The sequence below is a fragment of the Rhinoderma darwinii genome, chromosome 4 (genome assembly GCF_050947455.1).
Source record: "Rhinoderma darwinii isolate aRhiDar2 chromosome 4, aRhiDar2.hap1, whole genome shotgun sequence".
NCBI classification, from domain to species: Eukaryota; Metazoa; Chordata; class Amphibia; order Anura; family Rhinodermatidae; genus Rhinoderma; species Rhinoderma darwinii.
Window position 1 is genome coordinate 286,412,254 of NC_134690.1, and position 22,013 is coordinate 286,434,266.

General features: G+C 38.4%; 1 protein-coding gene across 7 annotated transcripts in view; it reads right to left on the reverse strand.

Annotated features, from left to right (window-relative positions):
* SASH1 (SAM and SH3 domain containing 1) overlaps window positions 1-22,013 on the reverse strand; it is a 1,215,726-nt gene that overhangs the window by 16,157 nt on the left and 1,177,556 nt on the right. For all 7 annotated transcript variants that reach the window (XM_075862576.1, XM_075862582.1, XM_075862580.1 and 4 more), the window contains 6 exons: window positions 19,897-20,040; window positions 14,566-14,701; window positions 13,848-14,017; window positions 13,378-13,587; window positions 11,443-11,593; window positions 10,336-10,449 (listed from right to left, as the gene is read on the reverse strand). In XM_075862576.1, the coding sequence (XP_075718691.1) occupies window positions 10,336-10,449; window positions 11,443-11,593; window positions 13,378-13,587; window positions 13,848-14,017; window positions 14,566-14,701; window positions 19,897-20,040 (925 nt within the window). The remainder of the gene's footprint in view (window positions 1-10,335; window positions 10,450-11,442; window positions 11,594-13,377; window positions 13,588-13,847; window positions 14,018-14,565; window positions 14,702-19,896; window positions 20,041-22,013) is intronic.

Consider the following 22,013-nt stretch of genomic DNA (forward strand, 5'->3'; position numbering starts at 1 on the left):
AATGAAGATGACTTAGTGCTTTGGAACTTTATCCCAGTTCTCAGATATCCAGGCTCTATAGATATCTAGCTATCCCAGATATCTAGGCTCTAATATCTTCAGAGATTAATAAGGAACTCCTATCTATTACAGGGTTTGTTTTTTTCATTTTATTCTCAATTTATATATGATTACAAAAATAAAAATAACATTACATATTTATATTACCCACCCACCCCAGAAGTAGAGGAGTACTGAAGAGGAGAGAAAAATAACAGAAATACAAAAAAACTCATTATAGTCCTGTCTTCGTCCTCAGAGGTTATAACCATTGAACCATGGACAGAAAAAACTCAAAAAAACTGCTAGTTTAAGCAGTTATTTCCAGGTTACATCCGACAGAATATTATTTGACAACCAAAGTCATAGTCAAAATTTTTGCCACTAACAAGGCATTAGAAGTAGATTTCTTTTTATACACAAAGGTCCTCAATACATAACTATCACCGAATCTAAATAGTAGGACCGGAGACATCAGGATATCCAACTTGTGTATAACTTTTAACTTTTCAATCACTTTGTTCCAATACAAACATATTTTTGAACCTATTATCAAAACCTTAGCTTATATATCAGAAGGATACATTTTAGAAAAAAAAAATAATCCTACACATTTCTGAAACCATCACTCTAAGATGCTTCAAAGAGGAACTATGCTTGCAGCATTGATATTTATAAAAGAGAGTTCCTTGAGCTCCAATGTATCCTAAAGCTTCTAGAAAATTCCCGTTAAATATGACAAAATTTAACAACTAAAAGGTGAATGATCTAAGATCCCCCTAGTTGCATATTCTACTTTTTGAATCATTCGCATATGGGTGTTATTGACTAGAGCCATATCTAAACGGGAAAATGTGTTATAAGATTTTAAATAGCAAAGATATTGTTTAATTGGACGATTATATACTCTCCATACGTCATCCCACCAAAATACATGTATAAGTCTATAGAATACCATCTAACCAATTAAGGGTCAATGACAGTATTTTAATCTACTACTGCCAATAATACAGAAGTTTTTCGCACACCAATATTCATATAGCTCAGGGGTCTCAAGCACGCAGTCCGAAGGCCGCATGCGGCTCTGGAGGCTGTCATCTGCGGCCCGCGGGACACAGAGCCACTAGTATCGGCTCTGCTCCGGAACTCTGGGGAATTCCCTGACATTGCTGTCCACATATGGACAATGCTGTCAGGATTTTCCCCAGAGCGGAGTCCCGGACAGAGCGCTAGTATGGGCTCTGCTCCGGGACTCTGTGGTATTCCCTAACATCGCTGTCCACATATGGACAGTGTTGTCAGGGGCTTCCCCAAAGCGGATTCCCAGGCAGAGCGCTAGTATCGGCTCTGCTCTGGGACTCCAGCTCTGGGCAAGCCCCGGACATCACTGTCCATATATGGCACTGTGGTAGCATCTACAGAGGGCACAGTGGCAGCATCTACAGAGGGCACTGTGGCAGCATCTACAGAGGGCACTGTGGCAGCATCTATAGAGGGCAGAGTGGCATTATCTACAGAGGGCACTGTGGCATTATCTACAGAGGGCACTGTGGCATTATCTACGGAGGGCACTGTGGCATTATCTATGGGTGGGTGTGTGGCAGTATCTACAGAGGACACCGGTATTATCTAGGGGTGTGTGGCATTATCTACAGAGGGTATTGTGGCATTATCTACCAAGGGCACTGTGGCAGTATCTACAGAGGGAACTGTGGCAGTATCTACAGAAGGCACTGTGGCAGGATCTACAGAGGGCACTGTGGCAGGATCTACAGAGGGCTCTGTGGCACTATCTTAAAAGGGGCTGCCCAAGCTTGACATTTGTGGGTCTGCCGAACGCTGCCAACTGAGCCGCCGGACTGCATTTAGCGACACAAACTGGGAAAACTGGATTGTTGAAATGCGGCCCGTCAACTTCTAATTTTTCTATATGTGGCCCACTTACCCGGCCGAGTTTGAGACCCCTGATATAGCTTATATAAAGCTTCCGGGTTGTATGGGGGAGGGATGTATATATTAGCTATTATCATAACCGTTCCACACACTCTCCCACGTAGAAATACGTAGCGGCCCACCTTATCCATTGACTATGAATATAATTCAAATGATACGTTTTTATTAATTAGGATACATACATCTCTAGAAAAATTAGAATCCAAAACTCTAGCCAACCCATTATTTCACAACCCGATGTATCATGATGCCAGATGTATTTCTTGCAGGCGAATTATTGCAGAAAGGTGGAAAGAAATTAGGTTAAAAACTGCTAATATTTTCAGTATATCAATAAGACCTTGGACCTTCCAGGTCAAAACCAGTATCAAAATGTACACATTAAACCATTATTGTCCTGTATTCGTTCTTAGTTAGAGATTGTAACCAGGGATTCCATCCAGCAAAAAAATTAGCCTGCTGATTTGTCTTATAATATATCCACCTCTCTCTAAATATCATAAGATTAAGAACATTTTTCCATATTACATATGATGGAATATTACTTGACAACCAAAGTCGTAAAATAAAAGTTTTTGCCACAAGGAGGGCCTTAGTGATAGATTTATTTTTATGAACAAAGGTCCTCAATTCATAGCTATCACCAAGTAAACACAAGACTGGAGATATCCAGATGTCCAACTTATATACACCTTGTAACTTATCGACCACTTCCTTCCAGTACATATAAATTTTTGGACATTTCCAAAGCATATGGCATTGTTGTCAAATCATTTTGGACATTTATCTGTACGTCTTCTTTTAATATTAAATCAAAAGATGGTGTTGGGTGTAATCTGTGTATTGTGAACCTGTGTGAAAGATTCCAAGACGCATTAAAAGTGATGTTTAAACAATTAGCCAATACTCTATGCCATTCAGTTTGTGAGATAGATCCAATATCTTTTTGCCAGTTTTCACGGGAAACAAAGCAGTGATCTATAGAGTGATGATCTACTTGCATCTTATATATTTTAGATGGGACCTTCTCCTTTTTACTTTTTCCACCATGTCCATGAGGCACTCCAAAATATCAAATTTTTGCAGTGTGAAAATATTTTCTTTTGATTGAGCATTTATAGCGAGTCTTAATTGGAAATATATGAACATAGAACTACTAGAAAGATTATATTCTAATTGTAAATTCTGAAAGGATTTTATACCTTCTGACTCCATGACCTGGACAACTCTATATATAACCTTCTTACACCCGAATTTCATCCCATCTTCAGAGAACAAATGTTTAAAATTGTATGTTATGCCATGAAGGTGTAAATCTTGTATATCCCTCAATTCTACATATAAGTTTCACAGTTTTCCATACTTTTTGTTGCATGTAATACGTGGGCAAGTGATTAAAGGTACCAAACGTTAAGAGACCCGCTTCCAATAATTCAATTATATTCATATTTGAATAATAATAATTATATTCATATCTATAGAGCAATGGACCTGGTCAACTAAAAAACTATTGACAGGATTTAATTCCGAATCAAGCTAATATTTCAATTGTGAAGCCAAAAAATAGAAAAACCCCCTCTCTCTCTTGGTTGTTATAAGTGAATAAGAGCTATTCTAGACTTTTTACCCTGCCGAATAAGATCTATGATTAATTTATCTACAATCTTAAATACTTTTAACGTTATCCAGGCAGGGTTATTTGATAAAAATACAATTAAACTGTGGGAGTATTCCCATTTTTACCAATGCCAATCCGGAAGACATTGAAATTGGCAGCTTTTTCCATATTTTAATCATAGGAGTAACATTTAAAGATAAATATTCCTGTACATTTCTGGACACCATCACTCCCAGATACCTAAAAGAGGAATCAGAATCAATAACTCTAAGAGGAACATCACTAGTGTGTCCGCCAGAGTCGACCAGAAAGAGAACAGATTTTTGCCAACTTATAATTAATCCAGAGTATTTAGCAAAAGTTTCTATCATTTTCATATCTATTACAGGGTTGGTTTCCCCAAACGATCTAGTTGACCAAACCATCAAAAAAATCTCCAACCTGGACCGAGGGTCGTCATTCAGGCATGGTCCCTCCAAAAGGCCATGTTTAGGTGACATTCCAGTTACCAATTCCTTCCCAACACTTAAAACATAGACTGTTGGGTCCTAAACATTATAAGTAACATTTTGTCTCTTTCTTAAAAAAAAAGTTCAGTTTACAACAAGACACCACCTTGCTTTCATACAAAGGCGATGCTCCGGCAATAGAGGGAGAAAAGAGCTGAATAAGCCACATCTTTCCTGTTCTAAAGTCAGATGGGTCAGTAAGAACAGTTCTGAACGTAAAATTCTTGAATGCCCTTCTAAAACATAATGATTCTGAATGTAGAGCATTGCAGACTTACGGTTTCTAATAGGAAGGGACATGTTTCTAATAAAGGTAGACCTAAAATATGTGTTTCACGCAATCTCTATCACTCTCAAACATTGTTGGCTGCTACATGCATCCATGATGTATATTTCTATGGTGGCTCTCAAGCGCTGTCTCTTTGCAAATATAGATCAAGTCTGCGGGAGAAGGGAGATAGATCGGTTTTCCTCAACAACAGCCCAAACATCCATGTTTGTGGCCAGAACAAGGTTGCAGGGTACATAGACTCTCGATCCTTTCTGTGGAACCAGCTGAAGAACCTATATGCATTATCTCCACCAGTTGTGATGTCACAGGTCCTGTGGAAAATCTTGGAGGAACAGATGGACCCACTGGTCATTTTTTTATCCAGTCTGGCCCTTGAAACGATGGTGCCTATTGTCACATACCATGATCAAGGGACAGAAGCTTCCCCTGGGCTTCACAGACGACTGTTTTCAGGGCTCTTAGGATCTTTTCCTTTAGCTTCCACAATTAATGTGGATCGCCACTGTAGTCAGCTGTTCTCACTCCCATGCCGATTTGAACACACAAATGACTTAACAAACTATTCTGACACCTAGAAACGTACAGTAATACATATGAAGTTTTCATTTTGAATTCAAGAACTGTCACATTTTGAGGCACCTCTCAGAGCTGAATGCAGAGTTTTTAAGCCAAAAATTCCAAGCCGGTATGGCTTCTGCCACAATTAAGTCTCTACAGTAAGTTCAGCTTTAAACCTCTTTATACCAAAATTTTACAAAAAAAACAATATTTATCTAAGGTTACTGAAAGGAGCGGCAGCTGCACATCCTTTCACACAGAAGTTCTCCACGACATGGGATGTGGAGCAACTACTGCTATGTCTAAGCACAGAAGTGGATGCAAATTATCCGGTAAGAATGCTAGGTAGTAAATTGGAATGCCTATCTCTTGCCATGGCTGCTAGAACTTTCCCTAATTCACATTCAGGAACCATTGCCAGCAAAGCCCAGGCAGGGTTCATTTGGTCTTGAAGGGTAGAACCAAGACAGCCTATTTTGATTGATCCCCTATTGAGCTTGGGTACTAAGGGATGTGGAAAATCCATCACTGTGTTTTGTACAAACCTTAGGGTATTACTTGGATTTGTTAGCACCACACAGAGAAGGGTTTTCTAATCTTTTCATTACATCAAGACTTCCTACCTCCTTTGTTCTATGGGTAAGGGAAACCACCTTGCAACAGCAACCCTACTTTGTCATTCCTGTTGGTAGAAACATGAACGGATATTGTTTTATTTGTCTCATAGGGCTACCAAAGAATCAGAGACAAGTGACACAGCCAATAGCTGAACCCAAAAAATAGGCGAAGGTGAGGAGCATTACAAAGTTTGTCTAGTTAGGCCTAATGGAAGTCTGCACCTTAACATTATAAGAAATTAATTTAAAAAAAAAAAAAAAAAAAAGGAGACGGTTGACAATATGTCTACAGTTATACATGCTTGTATACAGATTTCGGTTGTCGGGTGGGGGACGTCCCCTTGTCCCAATTAATCAATTGAGAAAATCTGATCTCTGTGTTCAGTTTTCTTTAGCCGTCGTCCTCGTCAATATTACTACCTTATTGGATTAGTTTAGCCACCATGCCTTCCGTGAAATATTCTGAAGCAGCTCCCACCGTAATGCGAGAGATGCCTCGAAAGGGAAACACATTACTGCAGGCGCCTTGCGACGCTTCTGCGTTTCACTCTTCCTGACCGTCGCCTACACCCATTAGCTGTTGCTTGGTGGCTGTTCTTATCCCTAGAACAAATACTGTTTCATAGATTCCTGCAAACTGAGGTTTCCCTTCACACAGCTTTAGAAATAAAAGATAAAATTGTGCGTGCCTGCAGTCACCACTAGGGGGATCTTACTGCTTTCATTGAAGTCAATTGCAGCAATAAAAATACACATGCAGTAAGATTCCCCTGGTGGCAGCTGCCAGAAGCATTTACAACAGACACGCCTGTTATGCCAGGAGATCTCCCATATTTCAGGAGATTCCTGGACAATAAGGTAAGAAACCCCAAATATAAGACTATATAGAAATCAATTTCCCTGCAGCTCCTGTGTCCACCAATCAGCAGACACGAGTACCCTCATGCATAAGAGCTGTTGTACCAGCGTGGCAAATAGCAAGCAATTAGATCACTTCTTATATTTCATATCCGGCCTTGAAAAAAAGAAAAATCTAATTGGATGCTATGGGCAACACTTACAATAATGTTTTTATGCATGTTTTATGACTATGTAAACAGCTGCCTATATTCTGCTGATGTTTTGCAGGGTAACAGCAGAGTTTGACTTTCTTGCTCTTAGTTAGTGATTCTGATAGGTATAAATGTAATATCTAACCACCATCTTTACAATCAATGTTATAAAGTTAGATGATGCCAAATGATTACATGCAAAAGATCATTTCTAATTTCATACAATATGTTACAGTATTAATGGTAGTATGTTATGCAACAGTACACCATATAATAATCACAATGCACTGTGATGTGAATAATGGAATAAGCAGCTAGAAATGCAATGGGTTAAAACAATGCACAGGCATGATAAAGTCAAAGAAGCAAGCAGAGAGGTGTTATACAAACAGAATTTTTTTTATTACATTTTAAAGAATGTATGTGAACATCCCATTGTCATTTATAATAAAAACAAGTCTAATATATGTCTCTATTTACACATCATGGGTTGTAATTACAGCTTTAAAATCTACAATGTACAATACTGTCCACATAACTGCCTTTAAAAATAATTTCTCTTTTGTAACGCTGGATATAAAATAGTTCTGTTGTGTTAAAATGGAACTTATTACAACATGAGTATTTCATGTATAAAGCTTATAGATGAGCATAATGATCAACACTGACGTCATTTAGTGCTGTTATTTTGTAGCATTCACATGGCCATATTTTTAATGATCCCAGCACAGAAAGATGGAAAGGTTTCCCTCCTATCCTCTGCTGGGATCCTCCAATACTCCAATCTTTAAATGTGTAAACATTTAAAGGATATGTACACCTTTGAAAACAATTTAAAAAACAAAACAAAAAACAGTGTATGAGTGTGTTTGGTGCAACTTTGTAATTAATTAAAAAATATTTGTACTTTTTGAGATACAGCTGCTTTGTATCCTGCATACACAGCAGGTGTATCTTGCACTGAGACCTGAAACTGTCTGATCGGCTGCACTGACGGGTTCAGTGAGAGCGGGTCCTGCGTGTCACTTGTTATCGATCACATCTAAGTTATGAACTTAGATGTGATCGATAACAGCTCGATCCTGCGTGTCCGAAAGACGCAGTATCCGCTATCACTGAACCCATCCCTGCTGACCTGATGGATTCAGGTCTCAGCGCTAGATACAGAAGCTGTGTATCCAGGATACAAAGCAGATGTATCTGAAAAAGTAAAAATATATATATTTTTTAAGTTGCACTAAACACACTCATACACACTCTCTCTTTCCCTCCCGTTGTTCTGCTCGGTTATAAGAGCAGAATGGAAAAAAAGGAAGTGCCTGATCCATTGCATAACAGACACCAACGCCAAATTGAATTGAATGGGTACTGTCATGGTGTTCCATTGCTTTACCGGAAAAAAATAGTGCAGCATGTTGCGCTATTTTTTTCTGCCGGATTTGACCGGATTTGCGACGGAGGCTCCTGACAAAGCCTCCAACGCAGATGTGAACAGAGCCTTAGCCCCCTTTGACAGTAAAATAAGATCTATAAACCATATAATATATGTATTTCCCCATGCATACCGGGCCATCTTTATTTACAGTAGACGTGGCTCACAAGCTGCAGGATGCAGATGGTATTATTTGCTTCTTGGCCTTTAATTATGTAGGAAGTATTAGAAATGCTAAATCCTTATTTCTGCCTGTATTAGGATTACAGCCATCTGTATTGTTATTATGTGTTTTTATAGCACACATGCCACATCATAACACAAAATCTTAATCTTTTACACACGTCCTATAAAAGTCACAGAAAATGACCTCTCTGGTATGCTTCATGTAAACTTTCTTGTTTTTTGCAGTCTCTAGGCTATTTTGCCTATTATTTACAGGTTTACAGTGCTGAAGTAGCAATTTGTTTATATCTTGTTTGAGTAACCAAGATTTACGGAAATTAATGGGATTCCAGGCATTATCTAAAAAGCTAGGACTCCTCTGTAGCAGCATGGGCGTTTTTATAGCAGGGCAAACCCTCATAAGCATACAATTGGGTTTGTTTAAAGTGTAACTTTGTCCAGGAGTAGTCCTTTTCACTATTAGGAAAATGTTTTATATGCTTATATTGGCAGGTATGCTCGGTTTCAATAATGGTGAATTTTACTGGTTACTGAAGTTAGGCCTGTCCACACACCACGGACTACAATAAAACGGCAGTCTGTAGTCTGAGAAGTTGGGTAGACATAGGAATTTAGAACTCCTAAAGCTATTTGCAGTGTCCAATAGCTCAGTAACTGAAGCAGAGCTATCTGCTAGTACAAATACATTAAGCAACACTAAGTAATTTCCTAAAATTTAGTGAAAAGTGTGGATCTTAAAAGGTGAATCTATACCCTAAACGGGCTATCTTAGACTACAAAAAAGACGGAAAAGTACCTGTATATGTCTGAATTGTTCATTAGGTGATGCCACCATAACTCAGAAGTAATTGTTCTTTATTTTCATTAGGTTGACTACCTCCCTGCAGTGCTGCTTTTGTGATGTTGACGGGGCATTCCATGGGTGGGATCATCATGTAAAGAACTACAGTTCCCATGATTTATTTCTCCTCTCACAGACATTGCCTATATTTGCAGTTGTTTGCATGCCCCTCTGTTACAAGGTGTAAGGTAGTGCTGTTTGCTGTGAAATAGGATCCCCCAGAGACAGGGAGCGGCAAGAGCAAGGAGCAGTGGTGATAAGAGGCATGTTATGTGTGAAGTCCTGTACTACAGGGAGGTGGAGAAGGGAAATTACCACATGCAGATGGTTTACATGCAGTAAGATTAGTTACTTACTAATGTAATGTCTGTAGCTGAGATGCCTGAATACGGAACATCACACAAACATGGTCATGTGACTGCTTGTGAGACTGGCTTACAGTGACATCTCAGCTACAGACAGTACATTAGTAAGTGACTAATGTTACTGCATGTAAACCATTTACACATAATTTTTAAAGACTCTATAACCTCTTTGGATGAAATGGTTATAACAGAAAATATTCAAAACCATAAATAGTAATGTGACGTAAAGACAATACTGCTAGTAATAGAGGGCTGTACAGTTTTATCTGCTTTACAGATGTGTCACTTTTACATTTAATAAATCAGATTTTCTAGTAATTTTTGCCAAATAGTTTATCTTGATAAAATTTGGTCCAAAAATGTGTTTCGATTGAAATATTGAAAGCAAAAAAAAGTTTCATTAATGAAAATAACCATTTAGATATGTTAAAAAACAATTTTAGGTCATCCTATGGCCAAGAACCTCAGGATAGATTTGCAAGCGTTAATGGAGTCTTTCCTCCTTATTAGGCAGACATGAAGGATGGTAATGCAAATGAAAATGAAGTAGACAGAGAATGTCAGTAATACATACACAGGCTACAAAGGAAATGAAAAGGCAAGCGTGGTGATCCATGTTAAGAGAAGTATGAGCACCTTCCAAGTTGAAAGGTCCACAGGATTTAGTTATATGCAAACTGGCCAGCTGCCCGTACCGAGTTATGAACGAGAAAACTATACAATTTAAATTAACATTAGTTTGTTTCCTGTTTTTACTAGAACAGACATTATCTCCGCACATTGACTACGGAAACCTAAGCATGCTGGCCAGTACTAAATGGTGTGCAATTTGAGTCAGCATGTTGTTGGCCAATGTCTACTTCATGCCATTACCATGCTCTATGTTTTCACTGCTCTCATAGCAGCCAGAGTCCCGGGGGGAACATCCACTTCTACTTTCTCCCTCTGTGAGAAGTCTTTCCTGAGACCCGGAGTGATCACTGTTACCTGTGTATATAACATTGAATGAAAAACGTTAACATTTATACTACAGTGGCATGTGGGAAACTGTAATGTAAAAACCAAGAGATACAATAAAATCCCACAATGTACATATTATCATGTACAAAAAAGTGAGAACTATTACTTGTGCATCTGTGGTCATAGTAGACTTGCTCAAAAGTTCAGCCAGTAAGATCAGAATCAGTAACAAAGCAGATTATAACAGATATACATAACTTGAAAAATGGAAGCCATGACACCAGTGTTAACAGAGCCTAAAACAGAATTGAACAACATGCAGAGGATATAAAAGATGAGGTATGTAGGCGCTGCAATGGAAGTCAAAACAGGAATGTATACACCCACTTTCGGGATGACCAGAAACCTCCTCTTTTGTATCCTTTACACAATTTTACAGTCACAGATCCCACATGGGTGGTCTTAGGCTGACCATAGACATTAGATAGACAATAATGCTAGTAATGGAGAGGTTCAGCTATTCCTCCTCTCCCGAGTGTGCATGTATTCTGAATGATGAAAGGGGAGTAAGCTTCTGGCAGCAGCCTATCTCCCCTGAGAACAAGAGAATTGGGCATGTTGAAATCCAACTACCCGATCCTTCTCCCCCCTGACATCTGCTGTCGGGAGGCCTCCATACGCACTAGATGATCGGCCAATCCTGCTAAAATCGGCAGGTTCGGTTGACATTAATCTTGTGTATGGCAGAGTTTAGATTTGAGGTGGAGTGTCAGATGAGGTCTTGAATCTTTCTGGCATACAGATTTTGACTGGTTTGGACACCTTCAGCAGTGTTGGGTATGACTGACTGAACAACCACCACAGGTCTTCCTAAACGGTTTTAATTTTTTTGTAATTTCATTTTTTTCTATACTATAGCATTCTTATTATTGATATTCAGGTCAGCAATCAGGTGTCACATTCACATTTGTTATAATCGTGGAAAAAAGCGGTTATCAAATATATAAAAAAAAATCTTACTGTCATATTCCTGTAAGAGTTCAATAGCTGTCAGTAGGACTGCTTTGTGTTCTGGATTGTGTATATTCAGTTCATCCAAATCATCCTCTTCTAGAAGTTTGAAAGTGTCTAAATCTTCGTAACCATTGAAAAGAAAGGTTGGCATGTGTTCCTACAAAAGAAATGCAAATTTACAGTTGAGTTCTAGATGATAAATATACTACGAAAGATTGTATAGCAGTATTCCATCATTGATGAGACATGTTATCTTGTACACAACATGTGTTATGGTATAAAGGTAGGACTTTTGTGAACATGTTTATATACTGGCTGCATTGCTTGGAAGGTTTGGCAGCTCAGCGTGAGATCAGTGTGATTGACTGCTTACTCTGAAAATACAGGTCTAAATATGCAATGGTTCTAGTATCGGTCAACATTGTGACACATCATATTCAACCATCAGCATTATAAAACATTGCGCACACACGCACACACTCTCTCTCTTATCTCCCAGCTCAGCACCACAATAAATATGTACCATGTAGTGCCCTCTCTCTCTCTATATATATATATATATATATATATATATATATATATATATAGACAGGCATGGAAATCTCACTTGGATACAAGATAACTCTGTTTACATATAGTAAAGCAGCCCAAAAATAAAGAAACAGTGCAGATCAGGTACACAATATGTATTTTTTTTCTATTTATTATTGCTATTTATTTATTTACCTAAAACTCTAAACTGTCTGATCCATTACCTCTGTTAGTAAATAGAAAGTATATCATATTTATTATAGCATTTGACAGTCACATATATACACGTTACTAGTAAATTAGATAGTTCATTAGTTTAGTATTTTTCAGATTACCTTTAATTTCTTTACCATCTTATATGATTGGATATTATCAAGTAAGTAGGAGAACATTTTATTTTATGTAGGTTGTATATAAACACATTTAAGACCATACATTGTTATATATAGCCACATATAGCCATCCCTGGACAAACCACAAGAGGCGCCATGACAGCGTGGATTACTTCCCCAGAAACAATGCAATCTTCAACTGGTTTGAGTTGCCCATTGCAGTAATGTGTGAATACAGAAAAAAAACTGGTAGAGTGTAAGCTGTATGCTTTCATAAACATGCCTAGTAAGTAAGGAACAGCTTGCTGGGCACTGCGGTTCATTTGGAATATAAATGTGATTTATTGGCTCATTATCAAAATGGATCAGTCCAGGAAAGCCATCTTCTAGAATATGTTTCACAAATTGAAGTTTGTTTAAAGACTAATGTAATATCACAAAGAACACTTATAATGCGGAGATAGGTAGACGGCCTAACAGCAGTCAAGTGATAACAGTGTAGCTGGACTTCTATTAATGTGGTCTTTTCTTTCTTTGTGCGTCTTTTAGCACATCTTATTTGTCGGCGATGTGAGTAATTGTCTGAAGTGCTCTACAACAAACCCATGTGCTCACAAAATTCTGTACAGCCCATATGCAAGGAATCCTAATAAATAATCATATTGTAATACAGGCTGCTCAGCTATTCCATTAAATACACTTTGTAATATAAGCAATTGATTTCATGCTTCGTGGTTTTATTACGGAGGTGAAACCGTTATTGTATAAATCTTATTTTATACCTATAACCTCTATTAAGATTGTCTCTCAGTTTATGTGTAGTAAAAAAAATAATCACATTTATTTTCTCATTGCTTCTTTGCTGGGTAAGTAAATAAATATAAAATACTCCCTTTACACTGCCATAGCTAGAAGTGTGTATATATATATATATATATATATATTGATGACATGGAAATGTCTTGGGTTTGTACAAGGTATAATCAGTGTCCAGTTTTGTGTGGGTTTTTAGGTAGTGGGTGTTGGGGGAAGTAGCTTCCTCATAGCGCAGGAATATTAAACGGACGTAAGAGTTTACCTTGAGATTGATGCGGTCTAGGAGCTCTTCTACAGACTTGGGCTTAGGTGGTCTTCCCTTGCGACGCCTTCTTGTTGGGCGCTTAGGCTTTTCTTCAACTTCATTGATTACATCCACATATATGAACTTGAAAGTGCCAACCTTATTGTTTAAAAGGCCCATCCAGGTGCCCATTGGAGGCTTGCTTATAATTTCGATGATGTCTCCATTCTGTAGAGAAAAAGTAATGATACCTCCTGTAAGGAATTTAAGGCAATACTGCGTAACATTTCCTCTTTTTAGGTTAATAAATGTTCAGCAACGTTTACTCTGATTGACAGTCCTTCACTGCGATGTCTATTTCCACAAAAATGCTTTATATACTGCAAGTGTGTAGGGACATCGCAGTCATCTAAGTCAATGTTGAACTTTTTCAATATAGTGGTAGATGGTAGATTTTGTGGCGATAAAGTGTGAAGTTGTTTACAAACCTTAAGTTTCAGTGAATCTGAATCGTATGGGCTGGGGGTGAAGTCAGTGTGCACTCTAGCTCTGCCGCAGAATGGACCCCTATATGGTAGCTCCTCATCATCACCGTCTTCAGACTTGACGCTCTCCCTGTTGCTGGCTGAGGAGTCCGTTGTGCTTACAGTTTGACCACCTGACAAAGCAGATCAATCACAATCACAATCCTGGGTAGTCACATCTGTCTGAATGTCTGTACTGTAGCCTGCTACAGTCTGTTCAGTAAGGCATCATTCACATCTACGCTAGGGCTCTGTTCTGACGTTCTGTCTGAGCTTTTCGTCAGAACGGAGCCCTGACAGACACAAACAGAAACCATAGGTTTCCGTTTCTACCACCATTGATTTCAATGGTGACGGATCCGGTACCAATGGTTTCCGTTTGTCTCCGTTGTGAAAGATTTCCGTGGTTTTGACAGAAGGAATATTGTAGTAGACTACGTTATTGATTCCGTCAAAACGATGGAACCCTTGCACAACGGGGACAAATGGAAACGGAAACCTATGGTTTTCGTTCGTGTCTGTCAGTGCTCCATTCCGACGGAAAGCTCCGATGGAACGGGGCCCTAGCGCAGATGTGAAGAAGCCTTAAGTGTATTTTTTGCTATACAATAGATAGCTTATGGAGATGATTAGATGAAGGATTTGGTGAGTCCAAAGGTAAACTACAATGTGTTGTGCTTACTCATTGAACTCTGACCACTCAGGGAGCTGCGAAGACTTTCTACCGAACCTCCTGCTTTTAGTTTTGGCTTTTCAAGTGTGCTGGTTGGGGGCAGAGGAAATTCAGGAGATCCAGGTATCCCGTCTATGCTCGAGTCCTGAAAAATATATTATAATATGGATATTATGTCTAAAAAATGATAGATCTAATAAAAACACAAGCATATACTTTTGTACACCATATGAAATGGGTGACCACCTAATGGTCATTTGTGAATATTTTACAATATTTGTATATACAGAGAAAAGCTGAGTATAAATCATTTGTAAAGTGTAAAAAATTGAGCTGTGTATCACGTGAACCACAGCTGCCCATAGTAACCGATGCAGAGTCGGGAAAGGAAGATGCACGGCGCATGCGTGACCTCCTCTGTGTGCTGTTAAAGGTGGACATAGAATTCGGGACGTGTTAGAAAATCTAGTGGACGCTACCTAGGCAAGTAAACAATACTTTGAATGCATTTATATGACAAATCTACTTAATTTCACATGGAGTCCAAGATATTTTGTGGGAGAACACATCTTAAAAGAAAGCACATTGTAGACTATAGAAGGTATAAAAATACTGGATGGGTTGTTTCTACAATAATGTAAACTGTGCTATGACCATTTCCAGCACGATCTCCGATTCGCAAATAAGTGTTTTTTACAGAATACATACATGATTATAAAGATATGGAAATCCTCGTCTCACCCATGTAAAGTTCTAAACCCATCCATCACATATGAATCATGTGATCTAATAACTTTGGGTTTAAGGGATGGTAATCGCTTCTGGGTTCATTTAATTAGACTATATTTATAGCTTTTTGGCATAGCTTGAGAATGGCAGTCTTGGAGGATGTTTTTTCCGTTACTGTAATTATCTGTAGGGTTTAATGTACTTTATATGCTGGAATTTATGTCCTACAATCTGACTATTTGTCCCAACAGCAATAGAAACAAATAGAAAGTACAGTGTCAGTGTAAGGCTTCGTTCACATCTGCGTTGGAGGTTCAGGGGTTCCTTCGGAGCTTTCAGTCAGGGGAACCCATGAACGGAACCCTGACTGAGACATAGGTTTTCATTTGCACCACCATTGATTTCAATGGTGACAGATCCGGTGCAAATGGTTTCCGTCGTTTTGACGGAATAGCGCTGTCAACTACGGTATTGCTTCCGTCAAAACGACGGAACCCTTGCACAACGTCGTCAAATGGAAAACATTTGCACCGGATCCGTCACCATTGAAATCAATGGTGATGCAAACGGAAACCTATGGTTTCCATTTGTTTCAGTTTGGATTCCATTCATGGGTTCCCCTGATGGAAAGGTGTGACGGAACCCATGAGCGGAGTCCTGACACAGATGTGAACGAAGCCTAATCTGTATGAAACTTTATTGTATGGAAATTACTGTGTGCAGAAGCAGCAACTTGTCTTTCCAATGATGCCAAGAAAAGTTTAGACAGGCCAAGTATATGGAACTTGTAGTCATAAATGTAGTCACATGAAACCTATAATTTGCATTTTGCAAGACCAGCAACAAATATATTTAATGTCTACAGTAGCAAATCTGTTGGAATAGAAGACACGATAACATGATCTCTGAACCAAAATAACCCCATTGTGTGCTGTGTGTGTCAGAAGATATTGGGGCACCAGAGCTGGGCAAGCTTTTTAGCACTTACTGCTCTTCAGCTGCAGTCTTTTGGTTTACATTGTAACAATACAGAACAATTAATGCGTGTCACTTACGGTCAATGATTTCAGCAGTTTATTCTTTACTAACCACTTCCCAAAACCTGATCCTAATCATTCAGTACAATGTATTTATTGTCGAAAAGCCCATACCAATAATGGGGGTAATATATATTAGTAATCAGTTCATATAAATAACACAAAACCTATTCAATATGTAACGGAGTCAGGATGCGCATAGTCTGCAAAGAATTTATTGGTGAATCCTTATTGAGGATTGATGGGCATACTGAAAAATGGAATCACTCTTTGTATTCTAGAGTAATACAACTAGAACGGTTTATTTGTTGACAGAAAAGCAATAAAATCTCCTCTCACCTGTCATTCAGGAGGATATTCTAGGAAGAGGCGATATAGCCTGAAGCTCATGGGATCTGATGCAAAATGTGAAACAGGGCCGCACATCTGTCACATGATATATACAACCAGGGCAATGGTTTTCACAGCTCCAGGGCGGAGGTATGAGCACACCTATAACCACGCTGCTGCTCTGTATGTACCTGTAGCCCAATCATTTTTACACGTGTTCCTAGTTTGTATTCTAGCGACTTATTCTCATACGTTAAACAAAGAATATGGTTCTAATATATGCCGAACCTGACACTTTATTAAGGAGTATACTACCTTCAAAAGACACACTTAAAAGCAGAAGAAACAACTTGGCATAAATATGCCTTCAACTGGCATCAGTGCCATGCGTTCAATCTGAATATCTTTTGGATTAGTAGAGTAAACCATTGTCAGTGGTGTAGCATGCGGCTCACTTGTCTCCTATCATGAACAAATGACATTTTAAAGTTCCTTCTTGTTCAGGTGTAAAAGAACTGATATGGTTAGAATGTGGTTTTATGTATATGGTATAGGCCAAATAATTCAGGGCCATCATTTTAGCAATGCAAAGTTGTTAACCAGCAATTCTAGCTCTCATTTTGCGCATGATGAGAGTCGATAGTAAGATGAGATCTTGGAATGGATTCTAACCAGCAAGGTGCTTTTAAAATTTAGTAGTAGTAGTAAGTAGTAGTAAGTAGTAGTCAGTAGTAGTAGTAGTAGTAGTAGTAGTTAGTAGTAAGTAGTAGTCAGTAGTAGTAGTAGTAGTAAGTAGTAGTCAGTAGTAGTAAGTAGTAGTAAGTAGTAAGTAGTAGTAGTAGTAGTAGTAGGTATTAGTAAGTAGTAAGTAGTAGTAGTTAGTAGTAGTAAGTAGTAGTAAGTAGTAGTCAGTAGTAGTAGTAGTAGTAGTAGTAGTAGTAAGTAGTAGTAAGTAGTAGTCAGTAGTAGTAGTAGTAGTAGTAGTAAGTAGTAAGTAGTAGTAGTAGTAGTAGTAGTAGTAGGTATTAGTAAGTAGTAAGTAGTAGTAGTTAGTAGTAGTAAGTAGTAGTAAGTAGTAGTAAGTAGTAGTAGTAGGTATTAGTAAGTAGTAAGTAGTAGTAGTTAGTAGTAGTAAGTAGTAGTAAGTAGTAGTCAGTAGTAGTAAGTAGTAGTAAGTAGTAGTCAGTAGTAGTAAGTAGGTAGTAGTAAGTAGTAAGTAGTAGTAGTAGTAGTAGTAGTAGTAGTAGTAGTAGTAGTAAGTAGTAGTCAGTAGTAGTAGTAGTAGTAAGTCGTAGTAAGTAGTAGTAGTAGTAGTAGTAGTAGTAGTAGTAAGTAGTAGTAATCAGTAGTAGTAGTTAGTAGTAGTAGTAGTAGTAGTTAGTAGTAGTAAGTAGTAGTCAGTAGTAGTAGTAGTTAGTAGTAGTAGTAGTAGTTAGTAGTAGTAGTTAGTAGTAGTAATAATAATAAGGATAGCAGATGAAAAGTAGCTGGATTTAGTAATTTCATATGTGCCGAGATCATGTAGTTCATTCTAATATCATATTTCTTGTTTACCTTACTTTCACATCGAAACGATTACTATAACCTAAAAGGTTTGTATTTGGGCCTTAGATAAACAATGGCCTTAGTCCGTGATTCATTTTCACAGTATAGTAAATAAAATATGAGCTGTCGTTGGTTAGGCAACAAGGCTCCTTTTTCTCTGATACAGTATTGATCTATGAGGCACATGTCTATAAGATGTAGCATGTGCTTTTGCAGTGTTCTTAAATGTGTGCGTCTTTGTTATACAGCTATGCACAGCTAGAGGGCAGCATTTGCCAGTGTACAGAGAATCTATTACGCTAAGTCCCTCTAACCTTGTACGCTTCTTACATATGTTTTAGAAAATGTGCTACAAAGTGTTTTATAATTATCTATTACCCTGCATTTAAAGCATACCTAACTTATCAGGTGACGTTTCAGAATAAACTGTCATGTATGTGTACATGAGAAATAACACTATTTCTGGCCATTATATGATTTGTATCCTGCATTATTTTGCAGTTTTCCCCTCTGCAGGCTCGGTCTCTCTAATTCTCAGTTGTCTCTGAGCTACTGGAAGTAGCCTAATGGCTAATCATGTCTTCTATACACTGCACACATAGAAGAGTAGAATCCTGCTCACCTATCGCTATCTATCATACACACACACACACTATATATATATTATATATATATATATATATATATATATATATATAAATAAAAGCAGTAGCAGAATGGAGGAGATTATACGGCAGTAATGAGCAATCAAGCACTGGGATGAGATTTAACACTTTCCAGGAAGCTGCAGCGTCTGTCTTTTTCACTCTGCTCCTGCCCCACCTCCCCTCTCCATAAACTTGTATTAGCATCATGTCTGTGTCTCTCTGCTTCTGCTCCCCCCTCCATAGATTTTTATGGGCAGGCAGTGAAGAGACATGCCCCCACTTTCTGCAGCCGGTCAATTCTACTCTGTAACTAGGGATGGATTTGCTTGAGTGGACTGCAATTACAGGAAGGGAAACACCTAGTGGCAGTAACTTCACGCAGAATTTGCATGGAAAAAACAACTACATTTTAACAGCAAGTAAACTACAAAGTTGATCTATATCAGTTATACTGTTAAATTAACATACATTCTTTGAAAAGTTATGTCCATTTAAAAGGAAAGTATTATCCTTAAGCATACAATTACTTAAATAAGCGTGTTTGCTCATGATTATTGAGTTTGGGAACTATTTGTGAATTCTATATCCTTTGCAGAGAAAATAACAGACTACTCTTCTTCAGTATTTTTAACTGTGTTCAGAGTTATATAATAGTAATGCACATGTGTATAACAGTCCCTTCTTTTGGAGTATAGGCAGCTGTGCCTTACCTAGTGCTGGGATGTATGTATGGTCAGGGGTACCAGCGGTATGCCATTCATGTCTTTCATTAGCCATCCCCTATAATCGATTTATTTCTGATTTCCGAACAGAGACCCAAGGGGGCATGATGCTAGGAATAGAACCTGGGATCCTTTTAATCTAACACTTAGACGGATGAGAAGCTGGAGGTGGTGTTTCAGGCATTGTGACATACATCTGATGGATGTGGAAGCCTGTATTCTTCAACACACAGCTGGGCTCTAGAATTCACAGCATTGTTTCTGGTTTTCTTTAAGCAGCTTACTTTCAATAAACAATTTGCAGGAAAGGAATGTAAATTTCCTACTGACCTGCTCTGACACAGAACTTGTGTATTTCTTGGACATCCTTTTCCTCATGGTTTCCTTGACAGACTTGACTTTTTTACCAAGTGAGATCCTTGGAGTGGTGGGGGATTTGATGACTTCTTTGTATATAAACTCTCCATCTTTGTCCTGCAAGAGTAAATCAGGTCAAACTCAGTTTCTGATGTATAAGAGAGTAGGGTAAGAGCCTAAGGCCGGAAGAAATGTATTTGTGGAAACACATATACAAGCGAGTGGTTAGCTATAAACATAATCTTTGTTATAAGAGTTTTGCTTGTAATGTTATTTATACAAGGATGCATTGAACAGATACAGAATTAGGGAGACTAAAAACAAAAAGCGCTAATATCAAACAGCTCGTAGGCTGGTCGGGACTTAAGCCCCGGTAATCGCTCTCTTTCTTCATAGACATCTATAAGGTAAAAAGGGCATCACACACTGGCAACCATCGTTCTCAGGTCCAGTTCCTGGGGGAGGTCTACACTGCACTGGAACTGATCTTTTAAGTGAGGCGCCAACTTTTAGCATGATCATCAATTCCCTAAATAATCTATTTTGCAAAGAAGATATTTGGGTAAAAGTGAATTGTTACCCAACGGGTAACACAACAGCCGTCTGCTTTCTATTTTCATAGAATACCATAGATGGTGGCTGATTGTACTGGATGGACAGCATCAGGGAACTTACTTTTACCTAAATTGTCTAAATATGAAAGGAGTGCCTATATCACATCTCCAAAATAGAAGTTGCTTCGACATGGAGCTACAGGTTTCTGGAATATGTGTTGAATAAAAACTCATATTTGAAACCAGTGTTCCTCTGAGATTTGCTATTATGTAGACTTGGATAACTCTGCTCCTTCTACCATCTAACAATAAAGGACTTCATAGTTACATCCACTTTTTCCCCAGAATAAAATTGTTTACAACTTTCATTGCAAAAAAAAAATAAGCCAACTTAGATCCATCAATCAACAGCAGATCGCCTGCTTATTGGCACTTTGCATAAAACTTTTTTTAAGTGACAATATCAAAAACGTTTATAAAGATGTATCACACAGATGCTAGGATTTCACATTTTTGATCAATATTAATCAAAGATAAAACTTCACTTCACATATGCAGTCACCTCTCTTCAAATAAATGGGAGTTATGGAAATTTTGCTGCTGGACCCCTGTCATTGTCACTGTTCTGGAATGACTGGCGAGTGTGAAATATAAGGCTTGGGACATAATCCCTTCAAGAACTAAAGATAGTGGGGGAATATATTAAGACTGTAGTTTCAATCTACATTGCCGGAAAATGCGCCAAATTTATTAAGAGGTGTACAGCTCTTAAAAAAATTGGCGCATCTTTGGCTGTTTGTGCAACAGAAATGAAAATCTACACCTGCTATGAACAGGTGTAGATTTGTGCCATTACTTACGTCAGTTTCTGGCAGAGGTTATGGTAAATCTGTTGGTCCATGGGAGGCCCCGTCCCTCCTGCTAAGCACTGCCCCTTTTTTCGTCACTTACGTAAATTGTCGCGAGACGGAAAAAGTCGAACATTTTTGTGCAAATATGGTGACAGTCAAAATTTATGACTTTTTAAACTCCTGAAAACTGGCATAAAGGTTTTGATATAATCACCCACCCCATTGGGCCTCAGGCATTAAAACTGTTCCATGAATGTGTCAGTGTTACAACCAATCAGATTTTAGCTTTTATTTAAAGGATGAAAGCAGTGATGTTATTAGTTGCTGTGGACAATTAAAACATTTTCTTAGAACAAGTTTATACATGAGGCCCACTGTGGTCGAGCAATTGAGAGCACGGTTTTTAGTCAAATGTTTAGTAATGTACCTTATTAGTATTAGTAGTAGTATGTCCCTTGTAATAACTGTCCTATATAATCTATATATCATATGAAACTAGTCAGAGGCGTAGCTAGCGGGGGTGCAATGGTCCCGGGCCCACTAAGATGGTGGCGGGCAGGGCCGCTGTGGCATATCCCAAGGACGCAGGTAGTTGAATCCAATGCTAGCGCAGGGAGCGGCTCAGCGCAGACAGGAGCGAGGATGTGACGTCATTGCGCCGAGCCACACAGAGCACAGACTGGAG